The sequence below is a fragment of the Pempheris klunzingeri genome, chromosome 6, assembly GCF_042242105.1.
Source record: "Pempheris klunzingeri isolate RE-2024b chromosome 6, fPemKlu1.hap1, whole genome shotgun sequence".
NCBI classification, from domain to species: domain Eukaryota; kingdom Metazoa; phylum Chordata; class Actinopteri; order Acropomatiformes; family Pempheridae; genus Pempheris; species Pempheris klunzingeri.
Genome location: NC_092017.1, coordinates 21,317,212 through 21,338,238, shown reverse-complemented (window position 1 = coordinate 21,338,238; position 21,027 = coordinate 21,317,212). Strand labels below are relative to the sequence as shown.

Below are 21,027 nucleotides of genomic sequence, written 5' to 3'. Positions count from 1 at the left end.
AGACAGTCTTTCAGTCAGTGCACAGCAGGCAGGCTGAACATGTAACAATCTAAAATGTGTCCACAGGGAAGAATACAGTACAACAAGGCAAAACAGTTGAACTGCAGCAGCCTAGTTGTCTGCTTTTTTTATTATAGTTTCTGTGTTGCTGTGAAAGGCGACGTGCAAAGTGTGGGAAAGCTACTGACTGGACTGGTGTACAGCCTTCAAACATTGGGAAACCTTGGTGAAAAGACTATCTTGTTTTGGGAAAATGTGTGTGTTTGTGTAAAGAGGTCACGGTAACCCACTCATATCAGGCTGATACTCCCTCCCTCCTGACCCTGCACTGTCTCTTCCTCCACTAAGAATGGCTGTATTTGTCTTTCTCTTAATAAGAAGGCTCACGTTTTTGCTGCTGTGTGCGCTGCAACTTCTTTTTCCTTCTTCTTCTTCTTCTTCTTCTTCTTCTTCTTTCCCGTTTATTCATCACACGAACGGTCTACGGCACAACGACGACCTCCATTCCAGTCCAGTCGGTGGCGGTAGTGACGCAACCGGAAGCAGAAATAACCTTGGTAGAAGAAGAAAAGGCGGAAGCGCAGCGGATGTTTTGGTAAACAGTCGGCTTTAGTGTAACGTAATGGGAATTATACCTTAAATCCTACAGGACGTGGTTTACTCTCCTGAATTAATGTACGCGAACATTTCAGATGACAAAGAAGACAATTAATCTGCACTGCTGCGGTTTTGTTTTTATTTTCCAGCGGCTAGCATTAGCTTAAAGGTAACATAACATTTAACTTTAGCCTTTGGTTGTTTGACATGTGTCGTTTGCCTTAACGATGGGCTCAGCACTTTCTATTCTGCAGGTTTACTTTAGTTTGATTTTGCTAAAACGTTGGATATAGTTATGATTGTGTCAACACGCAGTCCAGCCTGTGTTAGCTCCAGTTTGTGTCTCGTCTAACTAACAGCAACATACAGATAAAGGAAACAAAAGTCCTTCAGAAAGATTAGTCTTGTCAGCATGTAAACGATCAATTGGAGCCAGTTAACAACTGATTTCCACAACTGCTCGACTCAGCTACTCGTTACAAGAGAGACACAAACTGGGACACATGATGATAAAAAATGCAGGTAGCCTTGTAGACAGTCTTTCAATTATTTGATATCAAGTGATATTCCCATCTTTATTTTATTTGCCTCTCACTAAGTGAAGTTTAATTCTGTATTAGTTAGACATGGCTGGCACACTTTACTGTTTGATTTTTACTTAGAGAGAGAGAAAGAGAAGAAGGTGGTGCCTTGTTGAGAATCAGACTTGATTACTGAAGACTGAATGTCTGCTCTTTAAAAATTACATTCACAGGAAAATGGCTAAAAAGTCCAAAAAGAGAAAGTGCAAGAAGGTCTCGTCCTCAAGTGAAGAAGATGAGAAGGTGAGGAGGCATTCAACACTGACTACTATGGTTGCTAGGGATTTCGATAAATGTCATTTCATATCACAATATCAATATGTATAATGATATAAAATAACATAAATCAGTTTGTTCTGTCTGCCTGTTTTTGGTGCTTCATCCCAGCCGTATAGAATACTATAATTTGCCGTAAAACAGTCCTTATAATTGATTTGCAGTGTGTCTACAATAAACTACATGCGTTGTATCATGCAGATATGAAAGGGATAGCTCCCACAGTACAAATGTCGTGTTGGTTGGTAACTAACTGTTTATTTTTATTTTATCATATATTAATCAGACAATAGTTTTTTTTTAATGAATCATTTTGCCAATAAAATGTCAGGAAAAAATGAAAAATACACACATTCCCAAAGCTGAATGTGACAAATTCATATTGCTTCTTGAATCTGACCAATAGTCCAAAACACAAAGAGAAATTTCAGAGGCCGGAACCAGCAAATATTTGGCATTTTTTCCTTGAATGATTATTAAATGTAATAAATCAATTAAATAAATTGTCGCAGATTAATTTTCTGTTGAGCAAAACATTGAGGAATCTAGTAATTGTTTCAACTATTGTCATATCAGCCACCCCTAATTGTTTTTGGTCATCAAGGGTTTACTCTGTCCTCAAGAGTAAATAAGCTGTTTTTTTGTTTTTGTTTTCAGGGATCCAAGGAACACGATTCTATCAGAAATTACAAAAGTGCCAAGAGGAAGCAAGATGTGGACAGTCAAGAGAGGTTAGATATAGTATACTTGAGCTTCAACAACACATAAATGCTTATTATTATGATTTTTTTATAATGATTATTTATGACTCTCATATTTCCTCTGTTCTTCTACATGTAGCTCTACAGCAAAACAGGAAAATTGTGCTTTTTCTACTGTCAAAGATGTTTCCCAAAGCGACCGTCACATCAAAAAGGCTGTCTACAAACTGGCAAAAAAACAAGCAAAAGACCAGAAACCTGTTCATAAGGAAGAGGAATGTACAAAAACAAAACGTATCTCTCTGATATTCCATGGGGGAAATTGCTCTAGTAAAGCAAAAACTTATATTTCAGAGACGAATGATGCTGTCAGTGGGAGTAGGAGTGTGGAAAGAGAACCGTCAAGACCCTCGAACACCAGCAATGTTCCTCAGAGAGCAGAGAAGACGTCTAAAGCTAGCATTGATGAAAAGACTTCCCAGGGGTTCTCATTCAAATTAAAAAAGCAGCTAATGAGTCCCAGCTTGGTGTCTGTGGAGCAGAAAGAAAAAGGGCATCATGTACTGAAGAAGAAGCACAGAGCTGAGGAGCCACCAAGGACTGGAAATGACAGCAACACTATCAAGGAAAGGGAACCAAGCAAGACCTCCTCCATCTCCAGTGATTCTGTGCTGCAGAAGAGAAGAGAGCTGGTCAAGTTTATCTGGAAAAGGCATCCAGAAAATAAGTTGGAGGCCAAAAAGAGCACGTGTACTGAGGCAAAAACTCCCTCTGCCTCTGCTACAAAGAAGTCTTCCATTTCAGCCAAGCACACTACCTCAGTTAGTAGCTCAAATATGGTGAAGCATGTCACTTCAGTCCCATGTAGCGCCACATCAGTGTCACATAAAACAGTTCAGTCATCATCTGCTCAGCAGCTAACGTGTTCTCCTGCATCACCTCTGCCTCCTGATTTTAAGATACCAAAAAAGTTTCAAACAAGGCCAGTATATAGTACCAGGGACAATAATGATGCTATTTCTACAAAAAGAGACCTCAAACGTCAGATTAAATTTTCATTCTCTGGGCCCTCAGTGAGCAACACCAAGCAGGAAACTGTCCAACAAGCTCACAGCTGTTTGGATGTTGCTCCTAGTTTTTCATCTGAGAGACAAGATGAGAGGTCATCTTTGTCAAGCAAACACGCAGCTACGTTTGATACAGTGACTGAGCCGTGGTATGACCAGGTAATAAAAAGCATCATTCATTTATTTCATTGTATTTTTGTATATTTGTTTTACATTCATTGCTTTCTCTTTACACCTTCTGTCAAGCAGAGGTTATATTTCCTAATGATTTTGTAAAGGATTTTGTCAGCTAGTGTATTAAATTCATGCAAATTTTGTTCTGATGGTTCAAAATGGCAAAAAGGATGTTAAAATGTGTTTCTCTGGAGATGCAAGTGGTGGAAGAGCTTCATCTTGCCCGCTCTGACAAGAGATTGGAGGTGAATGTAATGCAAAGCTATGGAGAGCTCACCTGCATGGACATAGATCCTCCAGAAGAGGGCGCTGCAGACACACACTGTAAGTTTTACTTTGAAATGCTAAAGTGGAGACATTTTATTCAATAGTTCTCTTTGGGTAATTAACATTTTTTATGAACTCGTCTTTTCACAGACAAACAACTCCCCCAGCAGGGCCTAATCCTTGTGTTGGACACCAACATTCTCCTCAGTCACTTGGATTATGTGAAAAAGATCACATCTCACGGCCTTGGAGGTGGTTAAAATGATTTCAATACTTAATGTTTCTTGCAGAATGGTTTCTGGATCCTAAAAGTGATTCTTCATAGTGATTGAAATACTATTAGGACATCATCTCACCTCTAGCCTTAATAAAATGCACTTGTCTGCGTTATAAAACATGTAATTATCATCACCTCTTGCTTTCCTCCTGTTCACCTAGCTCTGGGCTTCCCTCTAGTCCTGATCCCCTGGGTGGTGCTTCAGGAGATGGATTCCCTAAAAAGAGGAAAAGGCCTTTCGGGCTCCGTGGCCCACCTGGCCACCCCTGCCATCTCGTACATTTACAACTCTTTGAAGAGCCGGGAACCTCACCTCTGGGGGCAGTCTATGCAGCAGGCAGCAGAGAGCAGCAGTGAGTGATGACTTAAAGAAAATATGGGAATTTTTTGTGTACTGAAAGTAGAACAACCAAGAATAGAACCTAAAAGTGAAGTGTGTTTATTGTCTATACAACAAGTTCACTGAGCCCATATGAGATTGATGGATGTTGATGGTCATTGACTTCTAAATTATTATTTCTATTTATTATTATTGATTATTATATAGAGATGAGTTAGACACAGATGGTAGAAGAGATAAAAACAATTAAAAACATTAAATAATACAAAAAATGTCATTATAAATACAAGGATAAAAGCAATGATGAAAATGTCTAATATAGTAAAAGGATTAAACAAATGATAGCAATAAAAAGACAACAAGAGAAATATGGAGTGTATTTCTATAGCGTTTTCTACCTTAACAGACTTTGACTCATTCATCCATCATGCGCACACACACACTGATGGCAGCAACAAAGCTGCCATGCAGGGCGCTGGCCCACACATCAGGAGCAACTTGGAGTTCAGGGACTTTCCCAAGGACGCTTTGACATGTGGAGAGTGACTAGTGGACGGCCGGTATGCCTCCTGACAGCAGCCCAACATTAACACAAACACTAGGTGGCACTGACACTAAGAAGGTCCTTCAGAATTCATCATCAGAGCATACATTATGTGCACTTCAATGGCAAGTTTCACCCATGCATAACATAACATGCTTCTTAGCTGTATACAATATTGATCAGACATTAATTTTCCAACAGCGGTATCAGGTTCTCTTCAGAAAGATGTGTGATAGAGGAGTTTTATTTAGGAGATAAGTATTTAGAAGTATATAAGCGTACAGTGCATGTCGTGAAATAGACCTGAATGTCCATCTTGTGTTCTTCATCTCGTAATCTTCCTTCTCGTCTTTAAAAAAACAAAAAGGGTTGTACAGTGTATTAACACGCCTAGCATGAGCTATCAGGCTTGTGAATTAAACATATCTCTCTGTCCCTAGGTTGATTATCATGTTTCTCTCTCTTGCTGTCCACGTCCTCTCCCTTCCTTTTCCTCTCTGTACCTCCTTGTCCCCAGATGGTCTGAATGCCGAGAATAATGATGACAGAGTGCTGCAGTGCTGTCTGCAATACCAGAGTCTGTACCCAGAGTGTGCTCTCATCCTGTGCACGTGAGTTCCCCCTCCCCCCTACGGTACACTGCTGCTGCTGCTGCTGCTGCTGCTGCTGCAGAGTGTGTGTCCTCTGCAAATAATGCACATGCATGTGACTGTGAGTGGGTCCAGCCAGATAGTTCCAGTTGGGATGAGAGAAAGAGAAGGCCAGACAGAGTAATTTAGCAAGAATAGATGTGCTGAGCAGGGGATTCTGACTTTAGTTAAGGGATTTTTTGGCTTACATAGTGGAGTAGCCGTATAAAAAGTCACTTTATTGTTTCACTTCTTTTACCTTTTGACCTATTTCTTTGACTGCCACTATTCCCAGATGCTGTTATTGATCATTTTGCTAAACTAAGGATAAAATTGTGGGTTCAATTGGATTACTGTTGCACAGCGACATGGTCAGATAATTCTGGATTCAGTGTAAACCACCAAACATGTAAAATGATTTCTGCAAAATTATGTGATTGAATTGTGTTAGCACTGCCATATAGAAAGAAAAAAAAAAAAACACAAATCCCCTCTTTCCTCTCTAGTAATGATAAAAACCTATGCAGTAAGGCCCTCCTGAGCGGGGTGAAGGCCCTCAGCAAGAATGATTTGGAGGCCGATGTTGGAAGATCCACGCATGGCTTTCATCCTCTGCAAAACATTAAAGCTACCGTGCTGCCTCACCACGCCAACGCTCAGGTCTCGTCACCACTGCCGAGCAGGAGCTTTGCACGAGCCCATCCACACAGTCAAGAGGGAACAGGCCTTTCTACAGGGCTCACAGAGAAAGGTGAGCTAGGGATTAATGTGTTCTCTTGCAAAACAGGAAGTGACTTGGCATATTCCAACATTGTCTCACAGTCAACAGCACATACCGTCCGTGCACTTGCCATGTCCGCCCAAAGCTTCCAATTTTTTTGTTTTCCTTGTTTCACTTCAAGCCCATCTGTATTAAGTAGTCAAAGCAGCTGACATTTAACTCTTACACATACTTGATTTTCTCTTATGTAAAGGATAGCTGCTGACCTGCATTATGTTTTTTTTTCTCTACTCATACAATATGTATGTATGTATGTATGTATGTATGTGATCACAGATAACAAGAGGTTGAGCAAAACAAGGGATGATGTTGAGGATAAGACACAATGGGACCTTAGCCGGCGTGTTTTTGAACTAGAAGACTGCCTGCGAGAGGTGCTGTCTGATGTGTTAGAGGTGGAGATGAAGGCCGCTTACGAAGACCTCTGGTTAGAGGTAAAAATGTGATTCATCATTTCACTTTATCTGTATTTTAATTACTGTTTCTAACTGAATTCAAAACATGGAGAATTAATGCCCACTATTCGGGAAGTCATTAAAGCATGTATTTGGTTTGATATTTGTATCAATTTAAGGCATCTTGTTGATCTTTTTAGATCAGATTTTTGTGTTTTAGGTGGAAATCTATGGATCACTATACAGGAATCTGGGAGACACAAAACGCTGAAATATTTGTTATGCTTTTCATGTTAGCCATGGATTATTGTGTTTTTTTTCTGTTAACAGATAGTTTATCTAAAACCACCGTGGACTCTTCACGATACCCTGCAGTGCTTGAAAAAGCACTGGATTGCTGTCTTTGGGCACATTGTCCCACGGAAGAAGCTACAAACTGTTTTAAATCTCATCAATTTCTTCAACTCAGGTATGTAGGTATGTAGGTGGTACAGAGGGAAATGCTGGCATGTTTTCCAGAGGTCTTTTAACAAGCTCATATTTTCTGAATATTTTTTCTTACATGGGCAAAAATGCATTGATATAATTGTTTGTGTTAGTGCACACACCTAACCACTCAGTGTACAGTTGTAGAGTAATTTGAGAAATGTAACTAAAATAACATAGATACTAGTATGAAAATTAATATGTAACTCAATAAAAGACATGAATCTAAACCAGCTTGTTATGATGGCAAATCAAGTCAGTTTAGAGAGCAGCTCTTCTTCTATAGCTCTATCTCAAAGTTCTCAGCGTATTAAACTTTTATTTAGCATATTCACTGATCCTGGGATTTGGGAACGCTTGGTAACATCATATACTGCAGATAAAACATTTGATGGCAGTTCCAGGGAGCTGATTTTTCTTTTTCTTTGAATATACACAATATCTTTTTTTTCTTTAAAAAAAAACCTTAGTATGATAATAAACACCTGAGGGAATGGCTGAGCTGAGCTCCTTGTTCTACTGAAACAGTTTTAAGAATATAAGCGGAGCATTTTTGTGGACTCACAGCACACAGTGGTGATGAGATACTGAGTCATCCCCCAGATAAAACCATTACTGTGATGCTGTCTGCCCTGCACTGCGCTAGAACCCTACAGAACTACTACAGAATCAGGTCATCTGCTAAAACGGGACACTCAGATGTGTGTCAGAAAGATGCTGAGTCGTGCACTGCAGCACTTCTTGCTCTGGATCTCATCGCTGGATCTAATTACATTATGCTTACAGTGCGGTGTGTGCGTGTATATGTGTGTGTGTGTGTGTGTGTGTGTGTGTGTGTGCGCACGCACGTGCACAAGTCTTAGCCTCTCATTTAATCTCTCTCTGTTCAGCTGTGTGGGGGTGACTGCTACAACAGTGGCACAATAATTTACAATCCATCCAAGAATATTAATAGCTAAAACCATGGAGTTTTGCCCTTGCTTTCTGTATCCTTGGTACACTAACATGATTCTGGATTTCATGGTACCACACAGCCTGGCTTTGTGCCCAAACTGTGGGATGAAGAGGGAAAGAGGAGGAGGAGGAGGAGGAGGAGGAGGAGGAGGAGGAGAAGGAGGAGGAGGAAAGGAAGGAGGGATAAACTGTATGTGAGGCTAAGAACAATTCTAGGAGTGGAAAAGTACTGAATGTGAGTTTCTGCTCTCCCTTGAGCAAGATGTGAGTGTGTGTGTGTGTGTAGCTATACTTGTGAGGACGCACCTTTTTGCAGAGTTCTAAAAAGTGACAAAAGCTGAGGTTTAGGGTTAGTGTTAGATTTATTTTAAAGGTAACTTAGGTCTGGGCAAGGGTGTGGTGCTGCCTGTCGTGGGACCCAGTAGATTAATGACAGCTTTTTAGGTCATAACATCATTTAACATGAATACTGGGTTTGTATTGGAAAGCTCCCCCAACTTTGGGCACATGTTATTGTTTATCGATAACCGCTCGGGTTACAGTGGGCATGAGGCTTATGGATTTGTTTGTATCTGGTGGTGAGGTTGTGGTGAGGCACAAGTGAGTGAATGTGAGCCCATACTTTTTTCCTTTCAAGTATTCAAAATGAGCACAGCGCTTCATGCAGCATGTTTAAGTGCAAGACCTGCATTCATGCGTACATGACTGTTTCACGGTAATATGTGTGGTTTGTGCACAGGCTTTTGCAAGTCTCAGAACAGACAGACAGACAGACACACAAGCACATTTGCTGTCAGTCTGAGCTCAGTTTTTGGCCACAGTGTCTCACTGCCTGGCTGTTCTCATGAAAAAAGTGTTTGATGTTCAAGTAGCTCCTCTTCCTTTTTGCTTAGGTGTACCAAACAGACTGAGTGTATACATGTCTACCATTTTGTGCATCTATCTACCTGCTCACATCTGCTGACTCACTCATGTGTTTACTCAGGTAAAACGATGGACCGTAGCTCTACCTTAGCAGCCCTCCAAGAAGCTAAGGAGCTTGTGAGAGAGTTTGGGAAAAGGTCAAGTCGTGTTCCCAGTGCCATTTCCGTAATGAACAACATTTTCAATAAGCTACAACCACAGGTCAGCAAGTAGCAAAGAATAATACCCTGTTCCTGTCGTGTATAATGTGTCTGCACCCAGATAGCAATTAATGAGCACGTTAATGAGCATGAAAACAATAGAGAATAATATTTTTCAGTTTGAATAATTGGTAAATCTCTCCTTGTGTGTAGGGGGAATCTCTTGCCTGTGATGTCGTCATGAATGATGATGATGATGAAGACAAACAACCCACGTCTGCTCAGGTCTCTCCCCAGGAAGTGTGGGCCCTGTTTGAGAACATTTGGTCTAACGTGTGTCAAATAAGGTGGGTGTAAGCAGGGATTTGACTGATGCAGTTCTGGGATTATACTGCAAGAGAACAGTTGAGGATGACATATTTTTACCGATTTTTTTTTTTACAACAAAAACGAAAGTATTTAAAGGAGCAAAGAACTTTGTTTTCTTGGACAGGAGAGTTCAGAAGATGCTTCTGCTAATAGAAAGTGGAGGGAAAATGTAGAGAGGATTTACAGAAACAAATACAACACTCCAGAGGTTATTTCTTTTGCTATTTATTTTGATTTGGTTTTTTTTCATTCCACTGACCCGTGAGGTCATTTTTTTCTGTCATGTTTCAGCTTCGAAGTGTTCAAAGCTCTGGGCTTTGACCCTCACACTATGCAGAGCACTCAGGCAGTGGGAGGTCCTCCGCCGCCACAGGACGCCTTGGTCTGTTTGCACAAACTGTCCTCCATGGTCTCACAGCTGCTCCAAGCCTTCAGCAGGTATCTCAGCTCAGTCATATCACTGTTGTATATATCATCCTACACATCACCATATTATCTCATGTAGTAGTTTTATATTCAGTCCATTACTTTGGTCCTTTGTGAGTAAGAGGCTGTATTTAATGGGTTTCTTTTATCACATGACAACCTGTATGTGAAGGGGGGGGTCACTTGTAGTGATGAACCCTCAAAGATTTATCGCCCAAGTTTCCCTCAGCTCTACACAACTTTATAGCGACTTTTAGCTGATTTTAGTGTTCTGGCCTCCTGCCCAGAAAAGCAACTAGCTGGTGAACCAGAAGGAGAATTAATTGACTAACATTCACCAGTTGGCCAGAAACATGACTACAAATGAGCGATAAAGTTGCTGAATGTGTAAACAGGCAACTTTTTGCAAACGAGTTTGCCACAGGAACTTTAAAGGTTATGGGATGTCAGCGCTGTGTTCACAGTTATTGCAGCTTTAAATCTTCTAAATGACATAATCTCCTACAGCGTTTTGGAGCTATGGGTCATGGACAAACTTTACTCTTGTTTGCCATTATGAAAATTATATCCATATGACAAATGTAGGATAGACTTAATCCTCGGGCTGTGCACAGCTGTGTTAATGTGTTTACAGTGGCTGGGCCTTTAATCAGGAGATTTGAGCTCTCTGACCATGTGTGTGGCTTCTCTGTATGTTTTTCCTGCAACAACCTCCACAACTGTTGTATTGATCTCTATTAATTGTCCTCACTCGTCCGTCTTCAGTAACCCATCTGTCTTAAGCTTCCTCGTGCTTTAACAGGTGTGTCTTACCTCTTTCTCGACAGCCAGTCCCTTTAAGAAGCCCCTTTGCACCGTCCTTCAGCCGTCCTTAACCGCCTACCCCTTCCTGTGTCCTGGTTATGTGTGAGCGCTGTGTGCTCTCGTAGCTCTCAGGCCCTACTTGGCACGTAGTGGCTGCTGGTCTGGTTGTAATCTGCTTGACCTTCTAGCTCCGCCTTATCACTTCTCCCATGATGCAACAGGTTTAGTTTCTCACATTGCCTTTGCGAAGAGAAATGCTAACAGTTATTCCTGGAACGTCCTCACCTCCAGAAAGCTTTGCGAGTGTATACTTGGGCCTGCAGTGGAAATATTTGCACTTGCTTACATTTCCCACAGTTTTGAACACATCATCCAGCAGTCGCAATTGTAATCACAAAGAGACAAGAAGCTGGAGTTGATCCTTGGTTGCGTGTAATGAGGAATTTCCATCATAAAGAATTGATTCCATTTGCAAAATGACTTATGATTGGAGCTCTTGATAAGTGTTTTGCATTTATTCTATCTCCTTCACCGTGTTTTTCAAGCCAACATTTTCTCGCAGTCACGTCCTTGAACCTTTTTCAAATTCAGTGATGATTCACTTTGCTGTCATGACAGCAGCAAGAAAACACCCCACAATTCAGACCTCTCTTCGCTGACTCAATATGATATAAATACTTTAGAGAGATTGCTTTGCTTTATTAATTTTGCAACTCAATTTCTGTCATTTGCTTACTCTTTCTCACACACACACACACACATGAAACATCCCAGCATCACACAAACATGCGGTCCGGTCAGAGTGAGAGTACATTATTCATCCCCTGGATGGGATTTACTGTGACATTTGGTTCTCTTTGAGGGCAGGAAACAATAAACTCCTAACATCCAAAGGGCAAAGTGTCTGTTTCATCCAGGTGTCACTCTGAACTCCTCCTCTTCACATCTACAAAACCAGTATCGAAGACTTTTCCTTTGATTGTGATACGCTCCTGAAAATAAACTTAAAGTTGTGTGACAGTGAAATACAAACTCGACACTTTTAATTTATTTCACTTTGTTTAAGCAGGACACAGTTAGTTTCAGCAAGACCATCGACCAAGGCAGACCAATGTCAGCTCTGCAGTTCTCACCACACCTCACACTGCAATTAAATTGTAGTGCTTCTTCATCCATCATCCCAGTTTCTTCTTGTAATTGAGCATAATACTTTTAATACTTGTGATTCCATATTTCCTGTGAAGAATTATGCTCAAGTTGTGCAGTGGTTTCTTAGCTCGGCTATAAAACAGACAAAACAGGCCTCTCAGATCATGAGCCACTAAAGTATATGTCCAGTGCACTTTATTACCACTTAAACCTTCAACTCTATTGGTCCCCTGTTTATTTTTATTGTACAGTATCAAAAGTATTCTGTGTGACCTTAATCGGTCTGAATAGGTCTCCTCAAAGCTCAGTCGTTTGTAATGATGATACTAATGGTAATGTGTGTGTATCAGTGTGTGGCTTTGCTTACCTCTGTTGGTCTGTCTCTCAGCATCGCTGTTAAGGGTCATATATTGTTGGTATCTGCTAAAGTTGTACATGCATGTGTAACCTTAGGTGTAAAGCACATTGAGTTGATTTTTTTTTTGTTATATTTGCCACAAAAACAATTTGACTTCACTTCATTTATTGCTTATGGTGCTGTTTACTACTACACAGCATGAATAATCGTTATAAATAACCGCGTTAGGTCTACTCATGAACATAATATAAACGTGGCAGTGGTGTTTGATACCTTTGCAATAACTGTGAATGTTTTAGAGCTTTTAGCACTATGCTTTATTTGTCTCGGTTCACCTGTGCACTTATCTATGCGCATGCATGTGCGTATTCGGCTGCTCATGTACGGTTGCCTAGGAGACACCCAGACTCATTTTTATATGTTCGAGCAGAGCTATGACTCATCCCATACACACCATCTCTCCCTGTCTCCCTCTCACTCATTTTTCTCATTCTGTGGTCACTAGATATGGATAATTTAGGTCTCTGCTCAAATTACCATTGTCTGCTCCTCATTCTTCACTCCTTTTACTGTCATTACTTGCCCTTTTTTTTTTGTCTGGTACTTTGTGTTTTTTCTTAGACCTTCAGGGTAGCTCTCTATGATTAGGTTATTGAAAGCGGTGTGTGCTTGTGTTAGTGTGTCAGCATTATGGTTGCTTGGGTGCGTGCGTAAGTGTTCAGACTAAAGGTGTGCCAAAAGAATGGAGATTCATTAACATCCCAAGAGGATTATGTCAATATGCTTAAATATACCACTGCCTTGAAAGAAATCGAGACTCTGTAGGAAGCAGTAGGGGGGGTGGAACAAATTCTTATTGCATTTAATTTGTAAATGTTCCTACTGGGGAAAACAAAAGGTAATTTCAGATTCACTAGATAAATATTTCCGACAACATGCTGAACTGTTTGATGATTAGAATCCAAACTTTTCAAGCTTCACCTGGAGGAGTGGGCGTCTCTAAAACGTCTGTTTTTGTTCTTTCCAGCGTCTTGTCCTCGGCTCCTGGTTTAGAGGAAGTCCAGACGCTGCTCAGCATCATCCACTCGAATAAGGTCGGTGCCATTTCACACTTTTTGCCATGAATTAAAGTCATCTGACCCTTTTCTGCCGCAGTGATCTTTGTCATGTTGAGCTCAACCTGACCTGTTCATTTTTGGCTCAGCTCCACGTGCTTTGTGTTTCAGATTGCTAATGTGGATCCCAGATTGACAGCCAAAGAACTTCTGGATTGTTTCTCACAACAAGACTACAGGTAGGGCACACACGCAAACACACAAAAATGATGATTGCATGCGCTGTATAGTGTTGATGCAACGCAAACATTCAAATAGTTGCTGTAAAACAATGACTTCAGTCTCGCCCGCAAATCAGATAGATTCCTTGACGCGATTCACACAGTCACCAAAGTCTTAATCGTGCGTTTGATAGGAATTGAGTGTGCTTTAGCGTTGGGGACAAACTAGACAAGGAAAACAGATCGAGTGCTATCTTGATTTGACGTGTATCCACTGAGTTTGGTTTATCTAGCATCGACCTTCTTCCTATCACGTGTCGGAATCAAACATTCTCAAGTTCTCTGAATTCTTGCCTTTGTTTCAACATGCCCGGGCAGGTATGTGTGTTGTTGGTGCAGCGTCATGGGTGTTGCTCTGTCATAACAGCCCCCCAGCAGAGCTCTTACAGTAACGGTGGCCATGTCAACAACTCCAAACAATTGTGACACTCGTTTGTAACGTATTTGTTTTGAAGAGATGCTTAATAGATTTTTTTTTTTAGACTATTGTCATCTACTAGCCACATCGTATTATATCAGTCGTATAATGGGACTGCGATGCCTGTATGCAGTTGCCTGGGTCACAAATCGGTTGTTTAGTCAGCTGTTGAAACGCAATCACACACACATTGTCTTGTAGGATAAGGATTTATCTGTTGCATGGACGAGAAGAATTGATGCTAGCTCTGCACTGATATTTCTTTTTCAAGTGGCAGTTTGAACGAGAGATAAATGTTTAGCAACTATCTGACTTTCTTTGAACCACAGAGATTACACAGTACATGGACTGCTCCTACATGGACGCCTGTTAACGCTCATGTTGACTCGCCAAGATTAGGCAGGGTCTCAGCTGAAGTGAGTTATGTGTCACCTCACCGGGCTATTGTACGTTTTCACTGTCATCATCTCAAACTGTTTATTTTAACTCGTGGGCCGTAAGTATATTTTGGAAGGAGGTGGGACTGCAAGCTTGAGAAGAAGTAGAGCCGCCTGAAGGGCTGAATTTAGGCCTGCAAAGTAACCTCTACCCTCATTTCGCTCGCTCATGTAACACCAGGCTTTACATTTACACCTTCTCTAAGATTATCTCTCCCGTCTTAAGACTGAATATTAACACATACAAGTCCACAGTTATCCTGCTTATCCTGCTTAATCTTCTGCTTGTCACTCGTGATATGACATGGTTTAGCAGAAACTGTACACTATTTTTTGCTTAAACTAGCTGTGTCACTGACACTGATACTGTGTGCCAGTACACTGCACAGTACTGTTTTTTTTTGTTTGTTTTTGTTTCAGTGTCAGATAATGTAACTGAGATAATATTAAATTGTTGTTGTTAAACTGGTTGACATGTGTAGTGCTGAAATGAGTAGTTGATTAGTTCATCAACAGGAAATGAATCACCAACAATTTTTATAATCTGTGTGATTTATGACACAAAAATTGATTTGAATTTATTTTTTGTTTTATAATTTCATGATTTGACACAAAAATGGACCTTTTAAGGTTTTGGACTCTTGGTTGGATGCTTGACATTGCATAGACATAAATAAGTGGATTTATAGTGAAAATTAATAAATTGTCTGAATGGCTGAATTTTATTTTATATCAGCCCCATAATGCAGAGTAACCCTGCCGCTTCAGGTCCATCGTGTTATGGTTCTGAAGCTAAGTCGATGCTGCGTTTAAACTGCATGTTAAACCCAGCAGCTACCATGGAAACAAGCCGCAGTTCTATGTATTCATCAGATTATTTATTTTCCGGCTATTATGTGTCCTCTCTTAATGCTGCCACCTGACTGTCACAGGCTGTTTCTGATGATTTCATAACCTCTTCTTTCATAAGATACTGACTTTCAATAATAATAGGACTGCTTTTATTTATTACTTTCTATATCAAATATTATTTTAGATATATTATTTTGATCACTTGAAATAAATCATTCATTAAAAAAAAGTACTGGGATTGTTATTGTCTCAATAATGATCGATAATTATCATTATACCCAACAAGTATGATTATCAGATAACTAAAAGTCATATTTTACTGATGTTGATCTTTTATATTCTAATGATGTGCTGACACCAAATGTTTATTTAGCATTAAAGACGACATCTGCTGTGTCACTTCGTGGAAGAGCTTTGGGGGCACTTAGCAGTCACGTCATCCCAGCTTCCGTTACAACAGTTCACCACTGAAAGATATCGTTAAGCTGGCTGTGTTGTGACTGTAAATTTTTTATTTGTTACATTCACTATAAAGTGATCCAGGCCTTTACTTAGCGAATGCATTATCCGTGCTGTTAAATATTTGATATGTGTGCTCAGTGCGGTCGGATGATGTCATGAGTTACATAAAGCCTCAGGGAGTCCTTCTCCAGGAGCGCGTTCGCTCATTGACTGGCAGCTTTCAGCACAAGCAGGCTTTAAGAGCATATAAGCCCACAGACGAGTTTTGAGATTGTAGAAATGTCAGATTAAAGAAATGTGTTCAGCGTTGCTTCTCGATAACGAACACCTGTCGGCTTTATCGTCGAATAAATGTACACAACAGCTGTAACATTTCCAATGTGAGAGCCCTCATTGTAAAAATCCACTGGCATAGAAACTCTGGTTATCCAGAAATCAGTAAATAACAGGAGTATAGGATTGATCTGTCCGTCTTTGGATACTTTTGTCATTTAGGTGCATGTTCCTTAGAGTTTTTAGCCCTTTAACCTGCTGCATTTGGAGAAATGTATGCATGCATAAGCATAATTTATCATTTGTTTGGGAGGAAGGATGCAGTGCATGGTACGTTCTGATAAATGATTTGTTACACAGTGTTTGTTGGGAAAGACATGCACGCACTCGTGTGTTTACATAAGCTCTTTCCTGAGTGCCATCTCGATTTTACAGTTTGTTTTTTTTCAGAGTGTGGGAGGGAGTGGAAGAAAACAAAACAAATGTCTTTTCCAGTTTCTGCGTTTCCCGACTCGGTTTGCCCTCATTACATTTCAGCCCAGGACACATTTGAATACATGCATCTCTTTCCTACCTGCTTGTGATGTTTTCACTGCATATGTTTCTGCTCTAATTGTCTTTCTTGGTGTTGCTTTGGAAACAAAATGGCTTATTCGTGTGAGACTGATGATTTTGCTACACCTGCGTTCTTTTCACCGGCGGATGTGACGTCGGAGTTGACGCCTGATGGCTTTTGATATGATATCGGTTAGCTGTCAGTTATCGCAACTGATAAGCGAGAACAAATTGTACCGTATGAGAATTCAAGCTTGCGTGTTACCATCGCTGTTTAACTGGCATATCATTTCTTACATAATTCATTGCCTCAGACACACAACCTTAAACACCAGCTCCTTATCCCGAGCGGTGACCTTTTTCAGCATTATCTTATAATATTAACACATTAGTTCTCTCTTACTCAAGTCAAAAAACATAACCAGGGAGCCACCATGCTGCTGCAACCCACAAATGAATCAAATAAAGCCTTAAGTGAATGCATTTTCTGTTCTTTAAACTCGAAAGCTACGAGCGATAAGACAGATCATTCGCTGTCACCAAGACAGTCCTTTTGGTTTTCCACAATTAAATGTAAAATGGATTATAACCATGTTCCAAACCGAGGAGCAGACATGTAGAAGCTTTTCTTTCATCCTCTATCCCATAGCATTACTGAGGCATAATACTGTTTCATGATTTAGTAATTGGCTTGCACCAAAAGCCCTTGCAAGTCTTTGTACATCAAATATTTTATAAGCAAACCCAGCACCACCTTGTTATCATTAAGCAGAATTCCTTGGTAAGTCATTCTCCTAAGGTCACTGTTTTTCTTTCAAATGAACATCAGATGGAAAAACTGATTTGGTCTTAGATTTATGTAAACCTTATTATGGAAGGATGCAATAATATTTCAACACAAAAGCTGTTACAGCGTCGAAAGAAACAGTAAAATAAGTGTTTCCATCCAGTTTGATATATCCAGAGAGCCAATTAAAACTCTCTTGTAAAAAGTCACCCTCATGCTCGTAGTCTACTTTTTCTATGATATTGAACAGAAGATTGTGGAGAAATTAAGATTTGGTGGCCGTGGAGTCAGGTAGGAGAGTCAATCCAGTTGGATCCGATTATGTTGGATGCAACACGACTGGCTTGAGGAGAACAGGAATCGATTATGTCATCACATGTATCATGTGGCTCTGGGTTCAGTGTAAAGTACCATCATCTCCCGGGGATATCCATTAATTACCTGTCAAACATACATATATATGATGTTATGTAACACAGACACAGCACAGCTCTCCCTCTTTGTGTATACATCGTGGATCTGGGTCAGTGACTCTGTTCATGTGCGTCACTAACTTTGGCAGCTATGTCCAGGGATTCTTTATGCAAGAGCTGGATGCTCGTTGACTTGGCCAGCGTGTCCAATGAGCAGTAGTAGTCGGCGTAGCTGTCGATGTAAACAGGCTGACAAGAAGTGTTACACATAGTCCCTCTGTCCATGGAGGCCGCTGGAATGAAAAAACCAGATCATCTTTGACAGACCAGCACATTGTTGGAGTAGCCTAAACCCTTCAAGAGTGAAGCCGCAACCTGTGGTTTCCACAGGTGGCAAAAGCACTGCTGTGGCACCATTGATGGGTAGATGAAGGAGGGGAAGCGGATGGGTGGATGTTGGGAGAAAACAGAAAATAGGGGGTGTCAACATCCAGCAAACTCTGCTCTTTCTTCCCTCCTTCTCTCTGCCTGCCGTTACATAACGTTTCAATGGAACAAAGCAGAGGAGGAAACAAACAAGCAACAAGCTCCCTCAGTGTCTCCGCTGCTAGGCAGCCGTTGCCAAGACTGTAGCAGCCAATTTGTGTATGTGTTCGTGCTCACGGTGAAGACTGGTTTTGTGTTTTTGTTTGTGCATTTGTAACTGCATGGATGTATGTGGCGTATGTAACAAAAAAAATGTAATTTAGCTGGAGATAAGTCGGTGTAAATAGCTGCCATTGAGACCCAGAGATCCTGGAAGCTGCAGAACACAGAGGCTCTTTTGTCTGTCATGGACACTCTGTGCTGGACATGATCAGCACATAGAAAGTTCACCCATCAAGATGTCCGTGGAGAGTTACCCGGGTCCATCCAGATAGTACGACGTGAGGTTGTACAATTGTCTACTGGACAGTTTAGTGTGAAGTTTAAAACCTTTTTGCTGCGTATGTATACCAGGAGTACTGACTCCTGTGACATACAGCACAAACTTTTGGTGAAACCATACATGACATCATATAAACATGACATCGTGCAAACATACATAGTCAAGAATCAGCAGTAATAAGAAATGCAGGGCAAAATGTGTATGACTAAATTCTCAAAGTTTTGGGTGAAAAGTCCTCAGTTAATAACACTTAGTTTAACACTTGGAAGCTTATCTGCTTTATCAGGATTGTGAGGGCAACATGAGCAAATAACCCCACAATTGTCACTAGATTTAGATTTGAATTTTGCTGGAATAAGATCGTTGCATGAAAGCACGTGACATGATTTTACACTTTAAATCTAGAGAAAAACAGAAAGAGACATGAATACAGAAAGATGTCATGTGAAACGGCCCAAACTGTTCCAACTCTTACAGAAATCTTTGTGCTGCTGTCGCCTACAGCAACAAGCTGGGAGACAAAATAGCATTTTTGCCTCTTTGTGTCTAATTCGTCCCTTTGCTTGTGTTCCCAGGGAGAAGCTGAGAGTTGGAGGGAACCAGTTAATGGAGCTTAAAGAAGCCCTGGATCGTTGTGTCGGGACCACGGGACAAGACGTCGCCTTTACCACATAGTCCTGATCGGACCAGAATCAGGGAGTCTGCCAAACAGATGCCCTGAATAAACCGATATCCTTTACTTGAAGAAAAAACTGTAAGTTAAGACGATATCCTCTCATACTGTGTCTCTGGTGACTGGACCTGTTCACCTTTTTTTAAACTTCCTTGTATAGAAATATTTCTTGTGACACACGAGCTGGTGTTCTGGGCATCTGTGGACGTTCTCCATCATTCTAAAGTTTACAGAGCTTGTGTTTTCTGTATCTGGCTGTTTTCCAGTATGTAGACTTCAATTGCATCAGGCGCTTCTGTCAATGTTCTCCAATGTTCCTTCACCTCTATTACACCCGGTTCTCATAACTCCTGCCAAATCACAGTTGAGCGGTGATTTCTCAGCTTTCACCCTTCACAGGGCTCTTTGTACTTCAGTTTACTAAACTGCACACAAAAAAAACTCATTATTTTGTTAAAAGTGATGTGTTAAATCGCAGTGCTGGCATTCATTATTGTTATATTTGCGTTTACATGGCGTGCAAACAGATTTTGGGATATTTATTCATTTTTTTGGACTTTTTGAATGTGTAATGTGCAACAATGCTTTAAGTCCTGGGCACCCTCATGGCCTACTACGACTGCACTGACAGACAGCTTTGTAGTTTTTTTTAATATTGGTAACTATATTAAAAAAACTACAAAGCTATTTTTCATTCACTATTTTTAACCTAGATCCTATTAAATAGTTGTTTCCCATTATTTATGACCAACTTCAGTTTAAATAAAACTCATTGTAGCTTCTCACTGGACTTAAAGGAACAGTACAATATTTTTTTAAATAATCTTTCTTGCTGAGAGCAGATGAAAAGAATGTTACCACTCTCATATCAGTCCATTAAATATGAAGCTAGCGCTAGGAGACGATTAGCTTAGCTTAGCTTAGCTTAGCATAATTAATCAATCAATCAATCAATATACTTTATTAATCCCCGAGGGGAAATTCACTATACTACTACTAACAACTATTTCTTGACCTTCCCCAGAGTCCCCAGCCAACCAGCGAAACTCCAGGAGGTCTTCTCAGCCTAACGTTAGTCTCTCACCTAAAGGGAAGATAAAAGTTTGTTTTTTTTATACCTGTTCTCCAGCCATGGGTCTTCAAAGGCATTTTTGTGATCCCACAGGCGTCATCTTTTGGCCCAGAAAGATAAAATGTCTTCTGAGGGTGAACCCTACGTGCAAGTCCAACATTTCTGCGGACTTTTGAAATGTACGCACCATCCAACGAATCAGAAGAATATAAAGCCGCGCAGACTGTGTAGATGTTTGGTTTAAACAGTGTTTTGCCCCAGGACAAAAATTAATAATTCCAATTTGAGAAAGGACATCAGTGAGATCACGTAAATATCTTTGAAGTTCCAACCTGCTGGATAACTGGTAAAGAAATGCTTTGACTTTTTCCTTTAAGGTTTGAGTAGGGAATTCAATGTGACCAAATTACATAGTAAATTATGGAGTTTCAAAAAGTGAATAAACTCATTTTCTAAAATGTTGAACTATTCTTTCAAATGGGGCAAAATGTTTGGGCCTTTTAAAACTAATGACAACAACAGCAAATAAATAAAACAAAGCTATTATAAAACTGCTAGTGTGGTCCCCTGTGAGAAGCTGCA

The 21,027-nt window shown here is 40.4% G+C and overlaps 1 protein-coding gene across 1 annotated transcript; it reads left to right on the top strand.

Moving 5' to 3' along the window:
• Nucleotides 1-595: 595 nt before the first annotated feature.
• swt1 (SWT1 RNA endoribonuclease homolog) lies at nucleotides 596-19,710 on the top strand. Its single transcript, XM_070832093.1, has 17 exons — nucleotides 596-766; nucleotides 1,352-1,421; nucleotides 2,112-2,185; nucleotides 2,295-3,381; nucleotides 3,591-3,720; nucleotides 3,814-3,915; nucleotides 4,102-4,293; nucleotides 5,342-5,435; nucleotides 5,960-6,204; nucleotides 6,511-6,668; nucleotides 6,960-7,098; nucleotides 9,055-9,194; nucleotides 9,347-9,480; nucleotides 9,794-9,940; nucleotides 13,267-13,333; nucleotides 13,466-13,533; nucleotides 19,276-19,710. The coding sequence occupies exons 2-17, from the start codon at nucleotides 1,356-1,358 to the stop codon at nucleotides 19,373-19,375; spliced, it is 2,943 nt and encodes a 980-aa protein (XP_070688194.1). The 5' UTR covers nucleotides 596-766; nucleotides 1,352-1,355; the 3' UTR covers nucleotides 19,376-19,710.
• The last annotated feature ends 1,317 nt before the right edge of the window (nucleotides 19,711-21,027 follow it).

Excerpts from the sequence above, each read along its gene's own strand:
- swt1 (XM_070832093.1), top strand. The coding sequence starts at position 1,356 with ATGGCTAAAAAGTCCAAAAAGAGAAAGTGCAAGAAGGTCTCGTCCTCA. Across the intron at positions 9,195-9,346 it reads TCAATAAGCTACAACCACAG|GGGGAATCTCTTGCCTGTGA; the intron begins GTCAGCAAGTAG and ends CCTTGTGTGTAG. Across the intron at positions 9,941-13,266 it reads CTGCTCCAAGCCTTCAGCAG|CGTCTTGTCCTCGGCTCCTG; the intron begins GTATCTCAGCTC and ends TGTTCTTTCCAG.